Source organism: Coregonus clupeaformis, chromosome 23 (genome assembly GCF_020615455.1).
Source record: "Coregonus clupeaformis isolate EN_2021a chromosome 23, ASM2061545v1, whole genome shotgun sequence".
NCBI lineage: Eukaryota > Metazoa > Chordata > Actinopteri > Salmoniformes > Salmonidae > Coregonus > Coregonus clupeaformis.
Window position 1 is genome coordinate 53,198,227 of NC_059214.1, and position 24,226 is coordinate 53,222,452.

Sequence of the window (24,226 nt, forward strand, 5' to 3'; positions counted from 1 at the left end):
CGTGTTTGCTTATTTTTTTCTTTAAGCAATGGCTTTTTTCTGGCCACTCTTCCGTAAAGCCCAGCTCTGTGGAGTGTACGGCTTAAAGTGGTCCTATGGACAGATACTCCAATCTCCGCTGTGGAGCTTTGTAGCTCCTTCAGGGTTATCTTTGGTCTCTTTGTATCCTCTCTGATTAATGCCCTCCTTGCCTGGTCTGTGAGTTTTGGTGGGCGGCCCTCTCTTGGCAGGTTTGTTGTGGTGCCATATTCTTTCCATTTTTTAATAATGGATTTAAATGGTGCTCTGTGGGATGTTCAAAGTTTCTGATATTTTTTTATAACCCAACCCTGATCTGTACTTCTCCACAACGTTGTCCCTGACCTGTTTGGAGAGCTCTTTGGTCTTCATGGGAAATAAGTATTTGACCCCTCTGCAAAACATTACTTAGTACTTGGTGGCAAAACCCTTGTTGGCAATCACAGAGGTCAGACGTTTCTTGTAGTTGGCCACCAGGTTTGCACACATCTCAGGAGGGATTTTGTTCCACTCCTCTTTGCAGATCTTCTCCAAGTCATTAAGGTTTCGAGGCTGACGTTTGGCAACTCGAGCCTTCAGCTCCCTCCACAGAATTTCTATGGGATTAAAGTCTGGAGACTGGCTAGGCCACTCCAGGACCTTAATATGTCTCTTCTTGAGGCACTCCTTTGTTGCCTTGGCCATGTGTTTTGGGTCATTGTCATGCTGGAATACCCATCCACAACCCATCATGGACAGAAAGCGAGACAGACCATCATGGACAGAAAGAGAGACAGACCATCATGGACAGAAAGAGAGACAGACCATCATGGACAGAAAGAGAGACAGACCATCATGGACAGAAAGAGAGACAGACCATCATGGACAGAAAGAGAGACAGACCATCATGGACAGAAAGAGAGACAGACCATCATGGACCGACAGACAGACAGTATAGACTGATAGACCATCATTGACCTGGGCTTGAACAATCGATCAATAAAAAAATTAATCAAATCAAATCACATTTTATTTGTCACTTGTGCCAAATACAACAGCTTACCATGAAATGCTTACTTACAAGCCCTTAACCAACTAAGCAGTTTTAAGAAAGAGTTAATAAAATAACACAAAATACCAATAATGAGGCTATATACAGGGGGTACCGGTACCGAGGCTATATACAGGGGGTACCGGTACCGAGGCTATATACAGGGGGTACCGGTACCGAGGCTATATACAGGGGGTACCGGTACCGAGGCTATATACAGGGGGTACCGGTACCGAGGCTATATACAGGGGGTACCGGTACAGAGTCTATATACAGGGGGTACCGGTACCGAGGCTATATACAGGGGGTACGGTAGAGGCTATATACAGGGGGTACCGGTAGAGGCTATATACAGGGGGTACCGGTACCGAGGCTATATACAGGGGGTACCGGTACCGAGGCTATATACAGGGGGTACCGGTACCGAGGCTATATACAGGGGGTACCGGTAGAGGCTATATACAGGGGGTACCGGTAGAGGCTATATACAGGGGGTACCGGTAGAGGCTATATACAGGGGGTACCGGTAGAGGCTATATACAGGGGGTACCGGTACCGAGGCTATATACAGGGGGTACCGGTACCGAGGCTATATACAGGGGGTACCGGTACCGAGTCAATGTGAGGGGGTACGGGTTAGTCTCCTAGAGAGGCTATATACAGGGTGTACCGGTACCGAGGCTATATACAGGGGGTACCGGTACCGAGGCTATATACAGGGGGTACCGGTACCGAGGCTATATACAAGGGGTACCGGTAGAGGCTATATACAGGGGGTACCGGTAGAGGCTATATACAGGGGGTACCGGTACCGAGGCTATATACAGGGGGTACCGGTAGAGGCTATATACAGGGGATACCGGTAGAGGCTATATACAGGGGGTACCGGTACCAAGGCTATATACAGGGGGTACCGGTACCGAGGCTATATACAGGGGGTACCGGTAGAGGCTATTTACAGGGGGTACCGGTAGAGGCTATATACAGTGGTCCTCTGTAGCTCAGCTGGTAGAGCACGGCGCTTGTAACGCTAGGGTAGTGGGTTCGATCCCCGGGACCACCCATACACAAAAATGTATGCACGCATCACTGTAAGTCGCTTTGGATAAAAGCGTCTGCTAAATGGCATATTAATTTTTAATTAATACAGGGGGTACCGGTACCGAGGCTATATACAGGGGGTACCGGTACCGAGGCTATATACAGGGGTACCGGTAGAGGCTATATACAGGGGGTACTGCACGAGGCTATATACAGGGGGTACCGGTACCGAGGCTATATACAGGGGGTACCGGTAGAGGCTATATACAGGGGGTACCGGTAGAGGCTATATACAGGGGGTACCGGTGAGGCTATATACAGGGGTACCGGTAGAGGCTATATACAGGGGTACCGGTAGAGGCTATATACAGGGGGTACCGGTAGAGGCTATATACAGGGGGTACCGGTAGAGGCTATTTACAGGGGGTACCGGTAGAGGCTATATACAGTGGTCCTCTGTAGCTCAGCTGGTAGAGCACGGCGCTTGTAACGCTAGGGTAGTGGGTTCGATCCCCGGGACCACCCATACACAAAAATGTATGCACGCATCACTGTAAGTCGCTTTGGATAAAAGCGTCTGCTAAATGGCATATTAATTTTTAATTAATACAGGGGGTACCGGTACCGAGGCTATATACAGGGGGTACCGGTACCGAGGCTATATACAGGGGGTACCGGTAGAGGCTATATACAGGGGGTACCGGTACCGAGGCTATATACAGGGGGTACCGGTACCGAGGCTATATACAGGGGGTACCGGTAGAGGCTATATACAGGGGGTACCGGTAGAGGCTATATACAGGGGGTACCGGTAGAGGCTATATACAGGGGTACCGGTAGAGGCTATATACAGGGGGTACCGGTAGAGGCTATATACAGGGGGTACCGGTAGAGGCTATATACAGGGGTACCGGTAGAGGCTATATACAGGGGGTACCGGTAGAGGCTATATACAGGGGGTACCGGTAGAGGCTATATACAGGGGGTACCGGTAGAGGCTATATACAGGGGGTACCGGTAGAGGCTATATACAGGGGGTACCGGTACCGAGGCTATATACAGGGGGTACCGGTACCGAGGCTATATACAGGGGGTACCGGTACCGAGTCAATGTGAGGGGGTACGGGTTAGTCTCCTAGAGAGGCTATATACAGGGTGTACCGGTACCGAGGCTATATACAGGGGGTACCGGTACCGAGGCTATATACAGGGGGTACCGGTACCGAGGCTATATACAAGGGGTACCGGTAGAGGCTATATACATGGGGTACCGGTAGAGGCTATATACAGGGGGTACCGGTACCGAGGCTATATACAGGGGGTACCGGTAGAGGCTATATACAGGGGATACCGGTAGAGGCTATATACAGGGGGTACCGGTACCAAGGCTATATACAGGGGGTACCGACGAGGCTATATACAGGGGGTACCGGTACCGAGGCTATATACAGGGGTACCGGTACCGAGTCAATGTGAGGGGCACGGGTTAGTCCCTAGAGAGGCTATATACAGGGTGTACGGTACCGAGGCTATATACAGGGGGTACCGGTACCGAGGCTATATACAGGGGTACCGGTACCGAGGCTATATACAAGGGGTACCGGTAGAGGCTATATACATGGGGTACCGGTAGAGGCTATATACAGGGGGTACCGGTACCGAGGCTATATACAGGGGGTACCGGTAGAGGCTATATACAGGGGATACCGGTAGAGGCTATATACAGGGGGTACCGGTACCAAGGCTATATACAGGGCCGGTACCGTACGAGGCTATATACAGGGGGTACGGTAGAGGCTATTTACAGGGGGTACCGGTAGAGGCTATATACAGGGGGTACGGTACGAGACTATATACAGGGGGTACCGGTACGAGGCTATATACAGGGGGTACCGGTAGAGGCTATATACAGGGGTACCGGTACGAGGCTATATACAGGGTACGTACCGAGGCTATATACAGGGGGTACCGGTAGAGGCTATATACAGGGGTACCGGTAGAGGCTATATACAGGGGGTACCGGTAGAGGCTATATACAGGGGGTACCGGTAGAGGCTATATACAGGGGTACCGGTAGAGGCTATATACAGGGGTACCGGTGAGAGGCTATATACAGGGGTACCGGTAGAGGCTATATACAGGGGGTACCGGTAGAGGCTATATACAGGGGGTACCGGTAGAGGCTATATACAGGGGTACCGGTAGAGGCTATATACAGGGGGTACCGGTAGAGGCTATATACAGGGGGTACCGGTAGAGGCTATATACAGTGGGTACCGGTAGAGGCTATATACAGGGGGGTACCGGTAGAGGCTATATACAGGGGGTACCGGTACCGAGGCTATATACAGGGGGTACCGGTAGAGGCTATATACAGGGGGTACCGGTAGAGGCTATATACAGGGGGTACCGGTAGAGGCTATATACAGGGGGTACCGGTAGAGGCTATATACAGGGGTACCGGTAGAGGCTATATACAGGGGTACCGTAGAGGCTATACAGGGGTCGGTAGAGGCTATATACAGGGGGTACCGGTAGAGGCTATATACAGGGGGTACCGGTAGAGGCTATATACAGGGGGTACCGGTAGAGGCTATCAGTTACCTGCTCTGTACGATGGCCTGCTCCACGCGGGTGCTCCTCTCAGAGGGGGCTGTCCCGGCAGACTTCTGTGACATCACAGACAGGAACTGGAGCAGCAGCTTGGTACTCTCAGTCTTCCCCGCACCTGATTCGCCACTGGAGATACACACACGCATGTCAGCTATCTATATACATGGAGATACACACACAGATATATCAGCTATCTATATACATGGAGATACACACACAGATATATCAGCTATCTATATACATGGAGATACACACACGCATGTCAGCTATCTATATACATGGAGATACACACACGCATGTCAGCTATCTATATACATGGAGATACACACACGCATGTCAGCTATCTATATACATGACATATGACTATATACATGACATATGACTATATACATGACATATGACTATATACACTAAATGGGGTTCAGTACAAGTTCAACATGTATTAAACTACTTGTGTGTGTGTGTTTGTGTGTGTGTTTGTGTGTGTGTGTTTGTGTGTGTGTGTTTGTGTGTGTGTGTGTGTGTGTGTGTGTGTGTGTGTTTGTGTGTGTGTGTGTTTGTGTGTGTTGGAGTCTCTAGTCTGTTGTGATTAGCTACTAGTTAATGCCATGTGGGTTCCCAAGCCCCTGGTGAACTGACCTGATGAGAACACACTGGCTGTCGTGCCTCTTCCAGAGGCAGCGGTAACACTCGTTGGCCACAGCGAAGATGTGGGGGGGCAGCTCTCCCAGGTGGTGTCTACTATACAGGCCTACTGCTTCTGGGTCATACAGACCTGGGATCTGCTTATAGGGGTTCACTGCTGCCAGGATAGACCCTATGTTGGTCTGGGGGGGAGGGAGCATGGGATGACATTTTTAGCTCAGTCTTCTTTACTGCGTAGATAATTTACTGAAACAGGGACAGAGAGATAGAGATGGATACCATCTGATCAGCTTAACAAAACAACAATCCACCCTGACAGGAAACAACCCTGGTCAAAAGTAGTACAGCAAACTCTGCCTCAGCAATGAGAGATTAGTTCAGAGTCAAATTCCACTGTTCTATTCCCTGTATTAAATACCTCAGGTCAATACTGTAGCATTCTAAGATAAATTCCACTGTTCTATTCCCTGTATTAAATACCTCAGGTCAATACCGTAGCATTCTAAGATAAATTCCACTGTTCTATTCCCTGTATTAAATACCTCAGGTCAATACTGTAGCATTCTAAGATACATTCCACTGTTCTATTCCCTGTATTAAATACCTCAGGTCAATACTGTAGCATTCTAAGATAAATTCCACTGTTCTATTCCCTGTATTAAATACCTCAGGTCAATACTGTAGCATTCTAAGATAAATTCCACTGTTCTATTCCCTGTATTAAATACCTCTGGTCAATACCGTAGCATTCTAAGATAAATTCCACTGTTCTATTCCCTGTATTAAAATACCTCTGGTCAATACTGTAGCATTCTAAGATAAATTCCACTGTTCTATTCCCTGTATTAAATACCTCTGGTCAATACTGTAGCATTCTAAGATAAATTCCACTGTTCTATTCCCTGTATTAAAATACCTCTGGTCAATACTGTAGCATTCTAAGATAAACTCCACTGTTCTATTCCCTGTATTAAATACCTCCTGGTCAATACTGTAGCATTCTAAGATAAATTCCACTGTTCTATTCCCTGTATTAAATACCTCAGGTCAATACTGTAGCATTCTAAGATAAATTCCACTGTTCTATTCCCTGTATTAAATACCTCTGGTCAATACCGTAGCATTCTAAGATAAATTCCACTGTTCTATTCCCTGTATTAAAATACCTCTGGTCAATACTGTAGCATTCTAAGATAAATTCCACTGTTCTATTCCCTGTATTAAATACCTCTGGTCAATACCGTAGCATTCTAAGATAAATTCCACTGTTCTATTCCCTGTATTAAATACCTCAGGTCAATACTGTAGCATTCTAAGATAAATTCCACTGTTCTATTCCCTGTATTAAATACCTCAGGTCAATACCGTAGCATTCTAAGATAAATTCCACTGTTCTATTCCCTGTATTAAATACCTCTGGTCAATACTGTAGCATTCTAAGATACATTCCACTGTTCTATTCCCTGTATTAAATACCTCAGGTCAATACTGTAGCATTCTAAGATAAATTCCACTGTTCTATTCCCTGTATTAAAATACCTCTGGTCAATACTGTAGCATTCTAAGATAAACTCCACTGTTCTATTCCCTGTATTAAAATACCTCTGGTCAATACTGTAGCATTCTAAGATACATTCCACTGTTCTATTCCCTGTATTAAATACCTCAGGTCAATACTGTAGCATTCTAAGATAAATTCCACTGTTCTATTCCCTGTATTAAATACCTCTGGTCAATACCGTAGCATTCTAAGATAAATTCCACTGTTCTATTCCCTGTATTAAAATACCTCTGGTCAATACTGCAGCATTCTAAGATAAATTCCACTGTTCTATTCCCTGTATTAAATACCTCTGGTCAATACCGTAGCATTCTAAGATAAATTCCACTGTTCTATTCCCTGTATTAAAATACCTCTGGTCAATACTGTAGCATTCTAAGATAAATTCAACTGTTCTATTCCCTGTATTAAAATACCTCTGGTCAATACTGTAGCATTCTAAGATAAATTCCACTGTTCTATTCCCTGTATTAAATACCTCAGGTCAATACTGTAGCATTCTAAGATACATTCCACTGTTCTATTCCCTGTATTAAAATACCTCTGGTCAATACTGTAGCATTCTAAGATAAATTCCACTGTTCTATTCCCTGTATTAAATACCTCAGGTCAATACTGTAGCATTCTAAGATACATTCCACTGTTCTATTCCCTGTATTAAAATACCTCTGGTCAATACTGTAGCATTCTAAGATAAATTCCACTGTTCTATTCCCTGTATTAAATACCTCAGGTCAATACTGTAGCATTCTAAGATACATTCCACTGTTCTATTCCCTGTATTAAAATACCTCAGGTCAATACTGTAGCATTCTAAGATACATTCCACTGTTCTATTCCCTGTATTAAAATACCTCTGGTCAATACTGTAGCATTCTAAGATAAATTCCACTGTTCTATTCCCTGTATTAAATACCTCAGGTCAATACTGTAGCATTCTAAGATACATTCCACTGTTCTATTCCCTGTATTAAAATACCTCTGGTCAATACTGTAGCATTCTAAGATAAATGCCACTGTTCTATTCCCTGTATTAAATACCTCAGGTCAATACTGTAGCATTCTAAGATAAATTCCACTGTTCTATTCCCTGTATTAAATACCTCAGGTCAATACTGTAGCATTCTAAGATACATTCCACTGTTCTATTCCCTGTATTAAAATACCTCTGGTCAATACTGTAGCATTCTAAGATAAATTCCACTGTTCTATTCCCTGTATTAAAATACCTCAGGTCAATACCGTAGCATTCTAAGATAAATTCCACTGTTCTATTCCCTGTATTAAATACCTCTGGTCAATACTGTAGCATTCTAAGATACAGTTCAATGGAATGTAAGACCCAGTGCCATTAATATACAACTAGTTGGTAAGGTTTGTACTTACAGTATTATTATTATAGGAATCAATCATGACTTGTTGTATAATTCAGTTTGAGTGGAAAGCAGCCTGGGTAAAGTGGGTTAGTGGGTCATTTTGTTTCCAATGACATCAGATTGTATGAAATAGAACCAGCCCACTAAAAGCCTAACCTGACAACTCAAACCTGAATTCTTCCACTGCACTATTCCTACATCCTTCAGTCTGAGACTGCCATCAGTGAAGTAGTTTGTGGTGACATCAAAATGAGGGGTGTTGTACAAAAACAAAGTCATCAGCGATTGGATCATCTCTAACCAATAATCAACGGTAATGACGAATTTTCAAAACGCCGCTTTACGCTGTGTGTTCTGGCTCTGGTCCAACCCATCGGTTTCTGGGACCAATCAGAACGGTTAGAATGTGTTTGCGTTCTAGAAATCGTCGGGGAGGTACTCAGATCCAGACTCATTGTGGAGAAGAAATGAACGTCCGTGGGCGTGGCCTAGCGTTTGGCCAGAGCAAGGAGTCTGGATGATGAGATTAGGATGATCATTGTCCTGTTGGAAGATGTGTGGCTGTTCAACAATTATTTACATCTGCATTGCTGCTGTTTGGGGTTTTAGGCTGGGTTTCTGTATAAGCACTTTGTGACATCTGCTGATGTAAAAAGAGCTTTATAAATATATTTGATTGATTGATAATTGTCCTGTGGGATGCTCTAGCCTAGTGAAAGATACATTGTAAAACAAAAAGATATTGGCTATTGAAATGATTTAATTGACCAGCTCAAATACAGAGCAGTTCACTCTGTCACTTTCTATCTCCAGGGGAGGTACTATGGTCCAGGGCCCGGTTCCCCAAAAGCATCCTGAGGTTAGGACAGCTAAGCGCGTCATTAGATTATTTTTTACCCTTCCACGTCACCTTATACATAGAAAATCTCCACTAAACATAGAATCAAACTGTTTATAGGTCTCTCTGTGACCGACAATAACTTTGGAACGAAGTCGACTACAAATATAAAGTTGCCAATGTCTTTGCATTTGATAAAAAATATGCTTCAAACAGAAACCAAGATGACTGCATTAAGAAATGAATCCAGTAGGCTATAGGCTATGTAGACTAATATAAAGCATATTTAAATCATATTAAAATCTATTTAATGTTCAGTCAATTGAGTTCTATTTGTAGCCAACTCTGTCTGTAGTATTTGTTTTAATATACAGTATTTCATGATGTGTAACAATATTTCCACAATGATGTGCCAAATGAATCTGTGATTTAGTGCATTATTATAGGGTAAGCATTAGAATAAGCTGACTTAATATGCAGCCATTATAGGTTATAATATCTCTGTAGGAGCCGATTCGTCGTCAGTATTGTGGAATAATTATAATGTTAAGGTAAGATCTGATCTGAGAGCAGCGCTCCCTTTCTGTCCATCCTATCAGTATGGACACATGACTCAACGAAGCACTTAGCCTCTGTTGTTTTGGAAATACAGTGGGGGAAAAAAGTATTTAGTCAGCCACCAATTGTGCAAGTTCTCCCACTTAAAAAGACGAGAGAGGCCTGTAATTTTCATCATAGGTACACGTCAACTATGACAGACAAAATGAGAAAAAAAGTCCAGAAAATCACATTGTAGGATTTTTTATGAATTTATTTGCAAATTATGGTGGAAAATAAGTATTTGGTCAATAACAAAAGTTTCTCAATACTTTGTTATATACCCTTTGTTGGCAATGACACAGGTCAAAAGTTTTCTGTAAGTCTTCACAAGGTTTTCACACACTGTTGCTGGTATTTTGGCCCATTCCTCCATGCAGATCTCCTCTAGAGCAGTGATGTTTTGGGGCTGTCGCTGGGCAACACGGACTTTCAACTCCCTCCAAAGATTTTCTATGGGGTTGAGATCTGGAGACTGGCTAGGCCACTCCAGGACCTTGAAATGCTTCTTACGAAGCCACTCCTTCGTTGCCCGGGCGGTGTGTTTGGGATCATTGTCATGCTGAAAGACCCAGCCACGTTTCATCTTCAATGCCCTTGCTGATGGAAGGAGGTTTTCACTCAAAATCTCACGATACATGGCCCCATTCATTCTTTCCTTTACACGGATCAGTCGTCCTGGTCCCTTTGCAGAAAAAACAGCCCCAAAGCATGATTTTTCCACCCCCATGCTTCACAGTAGGTATGGTGTTCTTTGGATGCAACTCAGCATTCTTTGTCCTCCAAACACGACGAGTTGAGTTTTTACCAAAAAGTTCTATTTTGGTTTCATCTGACCATATGACATTCTCCCAATCCTCTTCTGGATCATCCAAATGCACTCTAGCAAACTTCAGACGGGCCTGGACATGTACTGGCTTAAGCAGGGGGACTCATCTGGCACTGCAGGATTTGAGTCCCTGGCGGCGTAGTGTGTTACTGATGGTAGGCTTTGTTACTTTGGTCCCAGCTCTCTGCAGGTCATTCACTAGGTCCCCCGTGTGGTTCTGGGATTTTTTGCTCACCGTTCTTGTGATCATTTTGACCCCACGGGGTGAGATCTTGCGTGGAGCCCCAGATCGAGGGAGATTATCAGTGGTCTTGTATGTCTTCCATTTCCTAATAATTGCTCCCACAGTTGATTTCTTCAAACCAAGCTGCTTACCTATTGCAGATTCAGTCTTCCCAGCCTGGTGCAGGTCTACAATTTTGTTTCTGGTGTCATTTGACAGCTATTTGGTCTTGGCCATAGTGGAGTTTGGAGTGTGACTGTTTGAGGTTGAGGACAGGTGTCTTTTATACTGATAACAAGTTCAAACAGGTGCCATTAATACAGGTAACGAGTGGAGGACAGAGGAGCCTCTTAAAGAAGAAGTTATAGGCCTGTGAGAGCCAGAAATCATGCTTGTTTGTAGGTGACCAAATACTTATTCTCCACCTTAATTTGCAAATACATTCATTAAAAATCCTACAATGTGATTTTCTGGATTTATTTTTCTCAATTTGTCTGTCATAGTTGACGTGTACCTATGATGAAAATTACAGGCCTCTCTCATCTTTTTAAGTGGGAGAACTTGCACAATTGGTGGCTGACTAAATACTTTTTTCCCCCACTGTACATCTTTGGCCGTCATAATGCATCGTTAAAACACCTGTAAGCCTAAGTTCCATCGCTATCAGGAAACAGGGCCCTGATCTGTTTGGCAGACAAGATTGTAAACATTGTCTTACATAGATGATATCTGTCTGGTAGGGTTAGTCTATAACAGTGTCTTATATAGATGATATCTGTCTGGTAGGGTTAGTCTATAACAGAGTCTTATATAGATGATATCTGTCTGGTAGGGTTAGTCTATAACAGTGTCTTATATAGATGATATCTGTCTGGTAGGATTAGTCTATAACAGAGTCTTATATAGATGATATCTGTCTGGTAGGGTTAGTCTATAACAGTGTCTTATATAGATGATATCTGTCTGGTAGGGTTAGTCTATAACAGTGTCTTATATAGATGATATCTGTCTGGTAGGGTTAGTCTATAACAGAGTCTTATATAGATGATATCTGTCTGGTAGGGTTAGTCTATAACAGTGTCTTATATAGATGATATCTGTCTGGTAGGGTTAGTCTATAACAGTGTCTTATATAGATGATATCTGTCTGGTAGGGTTAGTCTATAACAGTGTCTTATATAGATGATATCTGTCTGGTAGGGTTAGTCTATAACAGTGTCTTATATAGATGATATCTGTCTGGTAGGGTTAGTCTATAACAGAGTCTTATATAGATGATATCTGTCTGGTAGGGTTAGTCTATAACAGTCTTATATAGATGATATCTGTCTGGTAGGGTTAGTCTATAACAGTGTCTTATATAGATGATATCTGTCTGGTAGGGTTAGTCTATAACAGTCTTATATAGATGATATCTGTCTGGTAGGGTTAGTCTATAACAGTGTCTTATATAGATGATATCTGTCTGGTAGGGTTAGTCTATAACAGAGTCTTATATAGATGATATCTGTCTGGTAGGGTTAGTCTATAACAGTGTCTTATATAGATGATATCTGTCTGGTAGGGTTAGTCTATAACAGTGTCTTATATAGATGATATCTGTCTGGTAGGGTTAGTCTATAACAGTGTCTTATATAGATGATATCTGTCTGGTAGGGTTAGTCTATAACAGTGTCTTATATAGATGATATCTGTCTGGTAGGGTTAGTCTATAACAGTGTCTTATATAGATGATATCTGTCTGGTAGGGTTAGTCTATAACAGAGTCTTATATAGATGATATCTGTCTGGTAGGGTTAGTCTATAACAGTGTCTTATATAGATGATATCTGTCTGGTAGGGTTAGTCTATAACAGTGTCTTATATAGATGATATCTGTCTGGTAGGGTTAGTCTATAACAGTGTCTTATATAGATGATATCTGTCTGGTAGGGTTAGTCTATAACAGTGTCTTATATAGATGATATCTGTCTGGTAGGGTTAGTCTATAACAATGTCTTATATAGATGATATCTGTCTGGTAGGGTTAGTCTATAACAGTGTCTTATATAGATGATATCTGTCTGGTAAGGTTAGTCTATAACAGAGTCTTATATAGATGATATCTGTCTGGTAGGGTTAGTCTATAACAGTGTCTTATATAGATGATATCTGTCTGGTAAGGTTAGTCTATAACAGTGTCTTATATAGATGATATCTGTCTGGTAGGGTTAGTCTATAACAGAGTCTTATATAGATGATATCTGTCTGGTAAGGTTAGTCTATAACAGTGTCTTATATAGATGATATCTGTCTGGTAGGGTTAGTTTATAACAGTGTCTTATATAGATGATATCTGTCTGGTAGGGTTAGTCTATAACAGTGTCTTATATAGATGATATCTGTCTGGTAGGGTTAGTCTATAACAGTGTCTTATATAGATGATATCTGTCTGGTAGGGTTAGTCTATAACAGTGTCTTATATAGATGATATCTGTCTGGTAGGGTTAGTCTATAACAGAGTCTTATATAGATGATATCTGTCTGGTAAGGTTAGTCTATAACAGTGTCTTATATAGATGATATCTGTCTGGTAAGGTTAGTCTATAACAGTGTCTTATATAGATGATATCTGTCTGGTAGGGTTAGTCTATAACAGTGTCTTATATAGATGATATCTGTCTGGTAGGGTTAGTCTATAACAGTGTCTTATATAGATGATATCTGTCTGGTAGGGTTAGTCTATAACAGTGTCTTATATAGATGATATCTGTCTGGTAGGGTTAGTCTATAACAGTGTCTTATATAGATGATATCTGTCTGGTAGGGTTAGTCTATAACAGAGTCTTACATAGATGATATCTGTCTGGTAGGGTTAGTTTATAACAGTGTCTTATATAGATGATATCTGTCTGGTAGGGTTAGTCTATAACAGAGTCTTATATAGATGATATCTGTCTGGTAGGGTTAGTCTATAACAGTGTCTTATATAGATGATATCTGTCTGGTAGGGTTAGTCTATAACAGAGTCTTACATAGATGATATCTGTCTGGTAGGGTTAGTTTATAACAGTGTCTTATATAGATGATATCTGTCTGGTAGGTTTAGTCTATAACAGTGTCTTATATAGATGATATCTGTCTGGTAGGGTTAGTCTATAACAGAGTCTTATATAGATGATATCTGTCTGGTAGGGGTTAGTCTATAACAGTGTCTTATATAGATGATATCTGTCTGGTAGGGTTAGTCTATAACAGAGTCTTATATAGATGATATCTGTCTGGTAGGATTAGTCTATAACAGTGTCTTATATAGATGATATCTGTCTGGTAGGGTTAGTCTATAACAGTGTCTTATATAGATGATATCTGTCTGGTAGGGTTAGTCTATAACAGTGTCTTATATAGATGATATCTGTCTGGTAAGGTTAGTCTATAACAGTGTCTTATATAGATGATATCTGTCTGGTAGGGTTAGTCTATAACAGTGTCTTATATAGATGATATCTGTCTGGTAAGGTTAGTCTATAACAGAGTCTTATATAGATGATATCTGTCTGGTAAGGTTAGTCTATAACAGTGTCTTATATAGATGATATCTGTCTGGTAAAGTTAGTCTATAACAGTGTCTTATATAGATGATATCTGTCTGGTAGGGTTAGTCTATAACAGTGTCTTATATAGATGATATCTGTCTGGTAGGGTTAGTCTATAACAGTGTCTTATATAGATGATATCTGTCTGGTAGGGTTAGTCTATAACAGTGTCTTATATAGATGATATCTGTCTGGTAAGGTTAGTCTATAACAGTGTCTTATATAGATGATATCTGTCTGGTAGGGTTAGTCTATAACAGAGTCTTATATAGATGATATCTGTCTGGTAGGATTAGTCTATAACAGTGTCTTATATAGATGATATATGTCTGGTAGGGTTAGTCTATAACAGTGTCTTATATAGATGATATCTGTCTGGTAGGGTTAGTTTATAACAGTGTCTTATATAGATGATATCTGTCTGGTAGGTTTAGTCTATAACAGTGTCTTATATAGATGATATCTGTCTGGTAGGGTTAGTCTATAACAGTGTCTTATATAGATGATATCTGTCTGGTAGGGTTAGTCTATAACAGAGTCTTATATAGATGATATCTGTCTGGTAGGGTTAGTCTATAACAGAGTCTTATATAGATGATATCTGTCTGGTAGGGTTAGTCTATAACAGTGTCTTATATAGATGATATCTGTCTGGTAAGGGTTAGTCTATAACAGTGTCTTATATAGATGATATCTGTCTGGTAGGGTTAGTCTATAACAGTGTCTTATATAGATGATATCTGTCTGGTAGGGTTAGTCTATAACAGTGTCTTATATAGATGATATCTGTCTGGTAGGGTTAGTCTATAACAGTGTCTTATATAGATGATATCTGTCTGGTAGGGTTAGTCTATAACAGAGTCTTATATAGATGATATCTGTCTGGTAGGGTTAGTCTATAACAGTGTCTTATATAGATGATATCTGTCTGGTAAGGTTAGTCTATAACAGTGTCTTATATAGATGATATCTGTCTGGTAGGGTTAGTTTATAACAGTGTCTTATATAGATGATATCTGTCTGGTAGGGTTAGTCTATAACAGTGTCTTATATAGATGATATCTGTCTGGTAGGTTAGTCTATAACAGTGTCTTATATAGATGATATCTGTCTGGTAGGGTTAGTCTATAACAGTGTCTTATATAGATGATATCTGTCTGGTAGGGTTAGTCTATAACAGTGTCTTATATAGATGATATCTGTCTGGTAGGGTTAGTCTATAACAGTGTCTTATATAGATGATATCTGTCTGGTAGGGTTAGTCTATAACAGTGTCTTATATAGATGATATCTGTCTGGTAGGGTTAGTCTATAACAGAGTCTTATATAGATGATATCTGTCTGGTAGGGTTAGTCTATAACAGTGTCTTATATAGATGATATCTGTCTGGTAAGGGTTAGTCTATAACAGTGTCTTATATAGATGATATCTGTCTGGTAGGGTTAGTCTATAACAGAGTCTTATATAGATGATATCTGTCTGGTAGGGTTAGTCTATAACAGAGTCTTATATAGATGATATCTGTCTGGTAGGGTTAGTCTATAACAGTGTCTTATATAGATGATATCTGTCTGGTAGGGTTAGTCTATAACAGTGTCTTATATAGATGATATCTGTCTGGTAGGGTTAGTCTATAACAGAGTCTTATATAGATGATATCTGTCTGGTAGGGTTAGTCTATAACAGTGTCTTATATAGATGATATCTGTCTGGTAAGGTTAGTCTATAACAGTGTCTTATATAGATGATATCTGTCTGGTAAGGTTAGTCTATAACAGTGTCTTACATAGATGCAGTCCTTCTGGTAGCGGAGGTAGAGGTTGTACATAATGGCAGCTTCGTGTAGTTCTGCCAGAGTAGACATGTCCTCTACTCCATTAATACTGGTGGGGTGCATCGGAAACACCTTGTCTCTGCTGAGCTCCGCCCGCTGCAGGTACATCACCTGAAACACAGAGACACAACAGGTAGTTAGCTTTACTGCTGCAGGTAAATCACCTGAGACACAGAGACACAACAGGTAGTTAGCTTTACTGCTGCAGGTACATCACCTGAAACACAGAGACACAACAGGTAGTTAGCTTTACTGCTGCAGGTAAATCACCTGAAACACAGAGACACAACAGGTAGTTAGCTTTACTGCTGCAGGTAAATCACCTGAAACACAGAGACACAACAGGTAGTTAGCTTTACTGCTGCAGGTACATCACCTGAAACACAGAGACACAACAGGTAGTTAGCTTTACTGCTGCAGGTACATCACCTGAAACACAGAGACACAACAGGTAGTTAGCTTTACTGCTGCAGGTACATCACCTGAGACACAGAGACACAACAGGTAGTTAGCTTTACTGCTGCAGGTACATCACCTGAAACACAGAGACACAACAGGTAGTTAGCTTTACTGCTGCAGGTACATCACCTGAGACACAGAGACACAACAGGTAGTTAGCTTTACTGCTGCAGGTACATCACCTGAGACACAGAGACACAACAGGTAGTTAGCTTTACTGCTGCAGGTACATCACCTGAAACACAGAGACACAACAGGTAGTTAGCTTTACTGCTGCAGGTACATCACCTGAAACACAGAGACACAACAGGTAGTTAGCTTTACTGCTGCAGGTACATCACCTGAAACACAGAGACACAACAGGTAGTTAGCTTTACTGCTGCAGGTAAATCACCTGAAACACAGAGACACAACAGGTAGTTAGCTTTACTGCTGCAGGTACATCACCTGAGACACAGAGACACAACAGGTAGTTAGCTTTACTGCTGCAGGTACATCACCTGAAACACAGAGACACAACAGGTAGTTAGCTTTACTGCTGCAGGTACATCACCTGAAACACAGAGACACAACAGGTAGTTAGCTTTACTGCTGCAGGTACATCACCTGAGACACAGAGACACAACAGGTATGTTAGCTTTACTGCTGCAGGTACATCACCTGAAACACAGAGACACAACAGGTAGTTAGCTTTACTGCTGCAGGTACATCACCTGAGACACAGAGACACAACAGGTAGTTAGCTTTACTGCTGCAGGTACATCACCTGAGACACAGAGACACAACAGGTAGTTAGCTTTACTGCTGCAGGTACATCACCTGAAACACAGAGACACAACAGGTAGTTAGCTTTACTGCTGCAGGTACATCACCTGAAACACAGAGACACAACAGGTAGTTAGCTTTACTGCTGCAGGTACATCACCTGAAACACAGAGACACAACAGGTAGTTAGCTTTACTGCTGCAGGTACATCACCTGAGACACAGAGACACAACAGGTAGTTAGCTTTACTGCTGCAGGTACATCACCTGAGACACAGAGACACAACAGGTAGTTAGCTTTACTGCTGCAGGTACATCACCTGAGACACAGAGACACAACAGGTAGTTAGCTTTACTGCTGCAGGTAAATCACCTGAAACACAGAGACACAACAGGTAGTTAGCTTTACTGCTGCAGGTAAATCACCTGAGACACAGAGACACAACAGGTAGTTAGCTTTACTGCTGCAGGTACATCACCTGAGACACAGAGACACAACAGGTAGTTAGCTTTACTGCTGCAGGTACATCACCTGAAACACAGAGACACAACAGGTAGTTAGCTTTACTGCTGCAGGTACATCACCTGAAACACAGAGACACAACAGGTAGTTAGCTTTACTGCTGCAGGTACATCACCTGAAACACAGAGACACAACAGGTAGTTAGCTTTACTGCTGCAGGTACATCACCTGAAACACAGAGACACAACAGGTAGTTAGCTTTACTGCTGCAGGTACATCACCTGAGACACAGAGACACAACAGGTAGTTAGCTTTACTGCTGCAGGTACATCACCTGAGACACAGTACATTGACCTCACAGTAAGGCTCAATTGGGTTATCTTTTCTGTGGTTAGTTATCTCCACTTAGGACTACAGGACAACTCACAGCAGGAGTAGCAGTAAGAGATAGTCTTCTACCATTTCCACTCTATCGTGCCGACGCTGTGCGTCAAGGTGGGGTACTCTCACGACTTCCGCCGAAGCTGCCTCCTCTCCTTGTTTGGGCAGGCTTCGGCGTTCGTCATCACCGGCCTTCTAGCCACTGCTCCTCTTTTCATCATTCTATTTGTTTTGTCTTGTTTTCACACACACCTGGTTCATATCCTCTCATCAGTCCCTGTCTAAGTGTTCCCTCTGCCCCCATGTCTTTGTGTGTTATTGTTTCCATGTGGAGGGGTCGCTAGCTTGGTGGAGCATATTGTACGTTATCGCCGGGATGTTCACCCATGTGTTTTGTTTTTCCCAGTGTGCCGTTAAGTCGCACTGTAGTTGTTTTACGCATTGCTACGAACTGCTCTATCGGCCGAATAAACCATTATTCTGTGATTTACACCGCCTGACTCCGTCCAAATCACCTGCTACACTATGGTGAAGGAGAGGCTTGTAGAATCAAATGACAGCTCCAATGAGCCCCCTATACTGAAGGAGAGGCTTGTAGAATCAAATGACAGCTTCAATAAGCCCCCTATGCTGAAGGACATTCGAACGAGGGGCGTGTAGAATCAAATGACAGCTTCAATAAGCCCCCTATGGTGAAGGACATTTGGACGAGAGGCTTGTAGAATCATGACTCTTTCGAGTTTTCAGTTCATCGTTCGCCGGTACGGGGTCCTGCGTGCTCTGTGCATTACTGACTCAAATTAACGAAATTAGTCAAAAGATTTGTTTGTCTCACTGAACAAGTCGAAAAGTTCAGTCAGTAAAAAGAGCCGAACTTCCCATCACTACTATAGACTAATAATAGTAGTCAGCAGCTGTTAAGAAAAGGAAACCTCAGATATTCCAGTCCACCGGGCTGGGAATGGGACTCTCCTATATATATACATACACAAAGGAACACACAGAGGAACACACACAGGAACACACAGAGGAACACACACAGGAACACACAGAGAAATATAGGCTATATCAGCAGTCTCTCTGGACATGGGAAAACAACGGTCTCTGTCATGAGAGATATATACAGAGCAGAGACTAAAACATGTTTCTCCACAGGGCGTTCTCTTGGACTCCTCAGATTTAGCAGCTCCTGTGCCCTCAGGGCAGACAGAGAAGGCTTTACATCTCACTGCACACTGAAATCTCTTCTGTCTCTACAGTCACCCATACAGTATAGCTTTGCTTCAACACTGTAGAATAATGTCAAATCCTAACCCTAACCCTGTATAAAATCATCATCATGTCTTCAGTGAGAACGGCTGCGTGTATTCCCAGCCTGGTGGAGAGATGCTGTAAAGATGATAGACTCCAGCCATGCTGAGAGTTAAGCTGTGACCTCGTGAAGAAACTCAGTAGACTCCAGCCATGCTGAGAGTTAAGCTGTGACCTCGTGAAGAAACTCAGTAGACTCCAGCCATGCTGAGAGTTAAGCTGTGACCTCGTGAAGAAACTCAGTAGACTCCAGCCATGCTGAGAGTTAAGCTGTGACCTCGTGAAGAAACTCAGTAGACTCCAGCCATGCTGAGAGTTAAGCTGTGACCTCGTGAAGAAACTCAGTAGACTCCAGCCATGCTGAGAGTTAAGCTGTGACCTCGTGAAGAAACTCAGTAGACTCCAGCCATGCTGAGAGTTAAGCTGTGACCTCGTGAAGAAACTCAGTACATCAGCAGAGCTAGCTGCCACTTGAACACATGTTGTCCACGTTTAGATCCACCCTCACAGCAGCACAGCAGAGGCCTCCAGAAATAGCATGAAGCCTGGGGTACGGGTGAGGAGGACAGCTGGGTGACAGAGCCTAGGAATGGGGACAGGGCAGGGGTCTTTTGGGCTCTGGGGGTAACCAAGGGCCTTTGGATTAGAACTGTCTAGGAACATGGAGCGACATACAGGACAGCCAGTACCTGATGCAACATCAGTCTAAGAACAGACCAGACCAGACCAGACCAGACCAGACCAGACCAAACCAAACCAGACCAAACCAGACCAGACCAGACCAGACCAAACCAGACCAGATCTGAACAGACCAGAACAGACCAGACCAAACCACACCAAACCAGACCAAACCAGCCCAAACCAGATCTGAACAGACCGAACCAGACCAGACCAAACCAGACCGAACCAGACCAGACCAGATCTGAACAGACCGAACCAGACCAGACCAAACCAGACCAGACCAGACCAGATCTGAACAGACCGAACCAGACCAGACCAGACCAAACCAGACTAGACCTGAACAGACCGAACCAGACCAGACCAAACCAGACCAGACCTGAACAGACCGAACCAGAACAAACCAAACCAGACCAATGTCTAAAGCTATACATACAGTAAAGGAAAATTCTTCAACACAGCAGCTGAACCGGAAGACTCTTTCCCACACAGCGGACATTTAGACATTCACATCTAAGGAGGCTATTTTCAATGTCCCATCTTCCTCTCTCTCTTTTCGCTCTCGTTCTCTCTCTCCCTTCCTCTCTCGTTCTCTCTCTCCCTTCCTCTCTCTCTCTCTCCCCTCCCTTTCTCTTTCTCCCCCCTCCCTTTCTCTCTGTCTTCATCTCCCTCTCTCCCTCCCTCCCGCTGTTAAAACAGGATATCCTTCAGACACAAAGGTTTCCCTCCAACCCAACAGATAATGTCGCTAGCCTCAAGGTTTCCCTCCAACCCAACAGATAATGTCGCTAGCCTCAAGGTTTCCCTCCAACCCAACAGATAATGTCGCTAGCCTCAAGGTTTCCCTCCAACCCAACAGATAGCCGTAAACAACCCAACAGAAGTAGCCAATTCCCTCCAACCCAACAGATAATGTCGCTAGCCTCAAGGTTTCCCTCCAACCCAACAGATAATGCCGCTAGCCTCAAGGTTTCCCTCCAACCCAACAGATAATGTCGCTAGCCTCAAGGTTTCCCTCCAACCCAACAGATAATGTCGCTAGCCTCAAGGTTTCCCTCCAACCCAACAGATAACAGCAGATAATGCTGCTAGCCTCAGCTTGGCTCAGAGTAGAGTAAAGCCCATTCCTGCTATTCTTACTGTAGGTCTCTTTCCCATCACAGAAAGCATCATGCTCTCACACACAGTCAACCACACAACTTCTATCATAGCTGGTTATAATGTTCACAGATTCACACAATTCAGTGACTTTGACAATGAAAAGGAAGAGAGGCCTTTGAAGTCAGTCATAAACTAGAGCAAAGCTGTCAAACATATGGCTCTACAGTACATTTTTACAGTTACCTGACTGTGTTCAGCTCGCTAATAATCACCGAAATTGAAGCTAGTCAGGGAGCATCGAAAATTCCAAAAACGTCTGACTGAAGACAGGACGGCCGGGCGTTCTTGTGGTTGAGTCCGTCTCTGCCATAACATGGACTCTTAACAACATGATGAAACTTTGTTGCTCCTTCTTGAAACAAGCACAGTGTTGGGTTTTCACTAGTTTCCACAGCCACAAAGTCAGATTCCACAGCCACAAAGTCAGATTCCACAGCCACAAAGTCAGATTCCACAGCCACAAAGTCAGATTCCACAGCCACAAAGTCAGATTCCACAGCCACAAAGTCAGATTCCACAGCCACAAAGTCAGATTCCACAGCCACAAAGTCAGATTCCACAGCCACAAAGTCAGATTCCACAGCCACAAAGTAAAAATTGGTTACAAAAATTAATTTAAGGTTAGGTTAGGCATAAGGTTAGCAATGTGTTTAAGGTTAGGGTTAAAGTTAGGGTTAGGTTAAAAACTTAATTTTGAGAAGATCCATTTTTTAAATGGGTGGGGTTCATGACTTTGTGGGTAAAGAAGCCAGAGAAGATCCTAGTAGCAAACTAATCTTCAGTTACCTAAGCAACGCCTCCCCACAATGCAGCAGCAGCAAACATAGAAATAAAATAAAATTGTATTTGTCACATGCGCCGAATACAACAGATTACAGTGAAATGCTTACTTACACTTATTTACTTACACTTATTTATTTATTTTTATTTTTACAAGCCCTTAACCAACAATGCAGTTCAATAAATAGAGTTAAGAAAATATTTACTAAATAAACTAAAGTAAAAACTAATAAAAAGTAACACAATAAAATAACAATAATGAGGCTATATACATTTACATTACATTTAAGTCATTTAGCAGACGCTCTTATCCAGAGCGACTTACAGTTAGTGAGTGCATACATCATTTGTTTATACTGGCCCCCTGTGGGAATCGAAACCCAAACCCTGGCGTTGCAAACGCCATGCTCTACCAACTGAGCTACATCCCTGCCGGCCATTCCCTCCCCTACCCTGGACGACGCTGGGCCAATTGTGCGCCGCCCCATTGGTCTCCCGGTCGTGGCCGGCTACGACAGAGCCTGGATTCGAACCAGGATCTCTAGTGGCACAGCTAGCACTGCGATGCAGTGCCTTAGACCACTGCGCCACTCGGGAGGATATACAGGGGGTACCGGTACCGAGTCAATGTGCGGGGGTATAGGTTAGTTGAGGTAATTTGTACATGTAGGTAGGGGTAAAGTGACTATGCATAGATAATAGACAGCGAGTGGCAGCAGTGTAAAAACAACAACATAAATAGTCCGGGTGCCATTTGATTAATTGTAGTTTGTCCCTCTTACCTCATCATAGTTGGTGGTGAGGACCAAGGATCCGTCGTCGTGGGAACAGGAGCTGACAGTAGCAGGAAGGAGCTGCTCTTTGTCCCACAGCCAGACACGGGCCCCCTGAAACACAACATGATGAGACACGGGCCCCTGAAACACAACATGATGAGACACGGGCCCCTGAAACACAACATGATGAGACACAGGCCCCTGAAACACAATATGATGAGACACGGGCCCCTGAAACACAATATGATGAGACACAGGCCCCTGAAACACAATATGATGAGACACGGGCCCCTGAAACCCAACAGATAGATAGACAACATGACTTATAACAACAGAACCAAATCATCATATGTGGGCATGTTACTAGAACCTGCTGCCTCTGGCTAAACACAAGACAAGTGAAGGGAGAATAACACCACATGAATCGGCCACTCAGAGGGGTAACAGAATAACACCACATGAATCAGCCACTCAGAGGGGTAACAGAATAACACCACATGAATCAGCCACTCAGAGGGGTAACAGAATAACACCACATGAATCAGCCACTCAGAGGGGTAACAGAATAACACCACATGAATCAGCCACTCAGAGGGGTAACAGAATAACACCACATGAATCTAGCCACTCAGAGGGGTAACAGAATAACACCACATGAATCAAAGTGAAGGCCACTCAGAGGGGTAACAGAATAACACCACATGAATCAATGAAGGGCCACTCAGAGGGGTAACAGAATAACACCACATGAATCAGCCACTCAGAGGGGTAACAGAATAACACCACATGAATCAGCCACTCAGAGGGGTAACAGAATAACACCACATGAATCTGTGACAAGTGAAGGGCCACTCAGAGGGGTAACAGAATAACACCACGTGAATCTGTGACATGTGAAGAGCCACTCAGAGGGGTAACAGAATAACACCACGTGAATCTGTGACATGTGAAGAGCCACTCAGAGGGGTAACAGAATAACCCCAACAGTAGGAGAAAAAACGAATGGTTCTACAGTCTAGACATCAACATTCAGAGAAAGCATTAGCTAGAAAGATATAATCTTCAAAGTTGCTGCCAACAGAAGAGTTAACTGGACTAGTTACTGAGTCAGCCTCTGGCCATCCATCTGAGTCCGTCTGTCTCTCCATCCTGCTGCTACACAGTCATTAGCCACCACACTACACCCTGCTCACACAGTCACCCTGCTCACACCCTGCTCACACAGTCACCCTGCTCACACAGTCACCCTGCTCACACCCCCACCCTACTCAA

The 24,226-nt window shown here is 43.1% G+C and overlaps 1 protein-coding gene across 1 annotated transcript in view; it reads right to left on the bottom strand.

Annotated features, from left to right (window-relative positions):
* LOC121556643 (unconventional myosin-X-like) overlaps positions 1 to 24,226 on the bottom strand; it is a 294,837-nt gene that overhangs the window by 227,222 nt on the left and 43,389 nt on the right. The window contains exons 2-5 of the mRNA XM_045206479.1: positions 22,961 to 23,065; positions 16,134 to 16,292; positions 5,342 to 5,529; positions 4,694 to 4,828 (exon numbers count right to left, since the gene is read on the bottom strand). Coding sequence (XP_045062414.1) covers positions 4,694 to 4,828; positions 5,342 to 5,529; positions 16,134 to 16,292; positions 22,961 to 23,065 — 587 coding nt within the window. The remainder of the gene's footprint in view (positions 1 to 4,693; positions 4,829 to 5,341; positions 5,530 to 16,133; positions 16,293 to 22,960; positions 23,066 to 24,226) is intronic.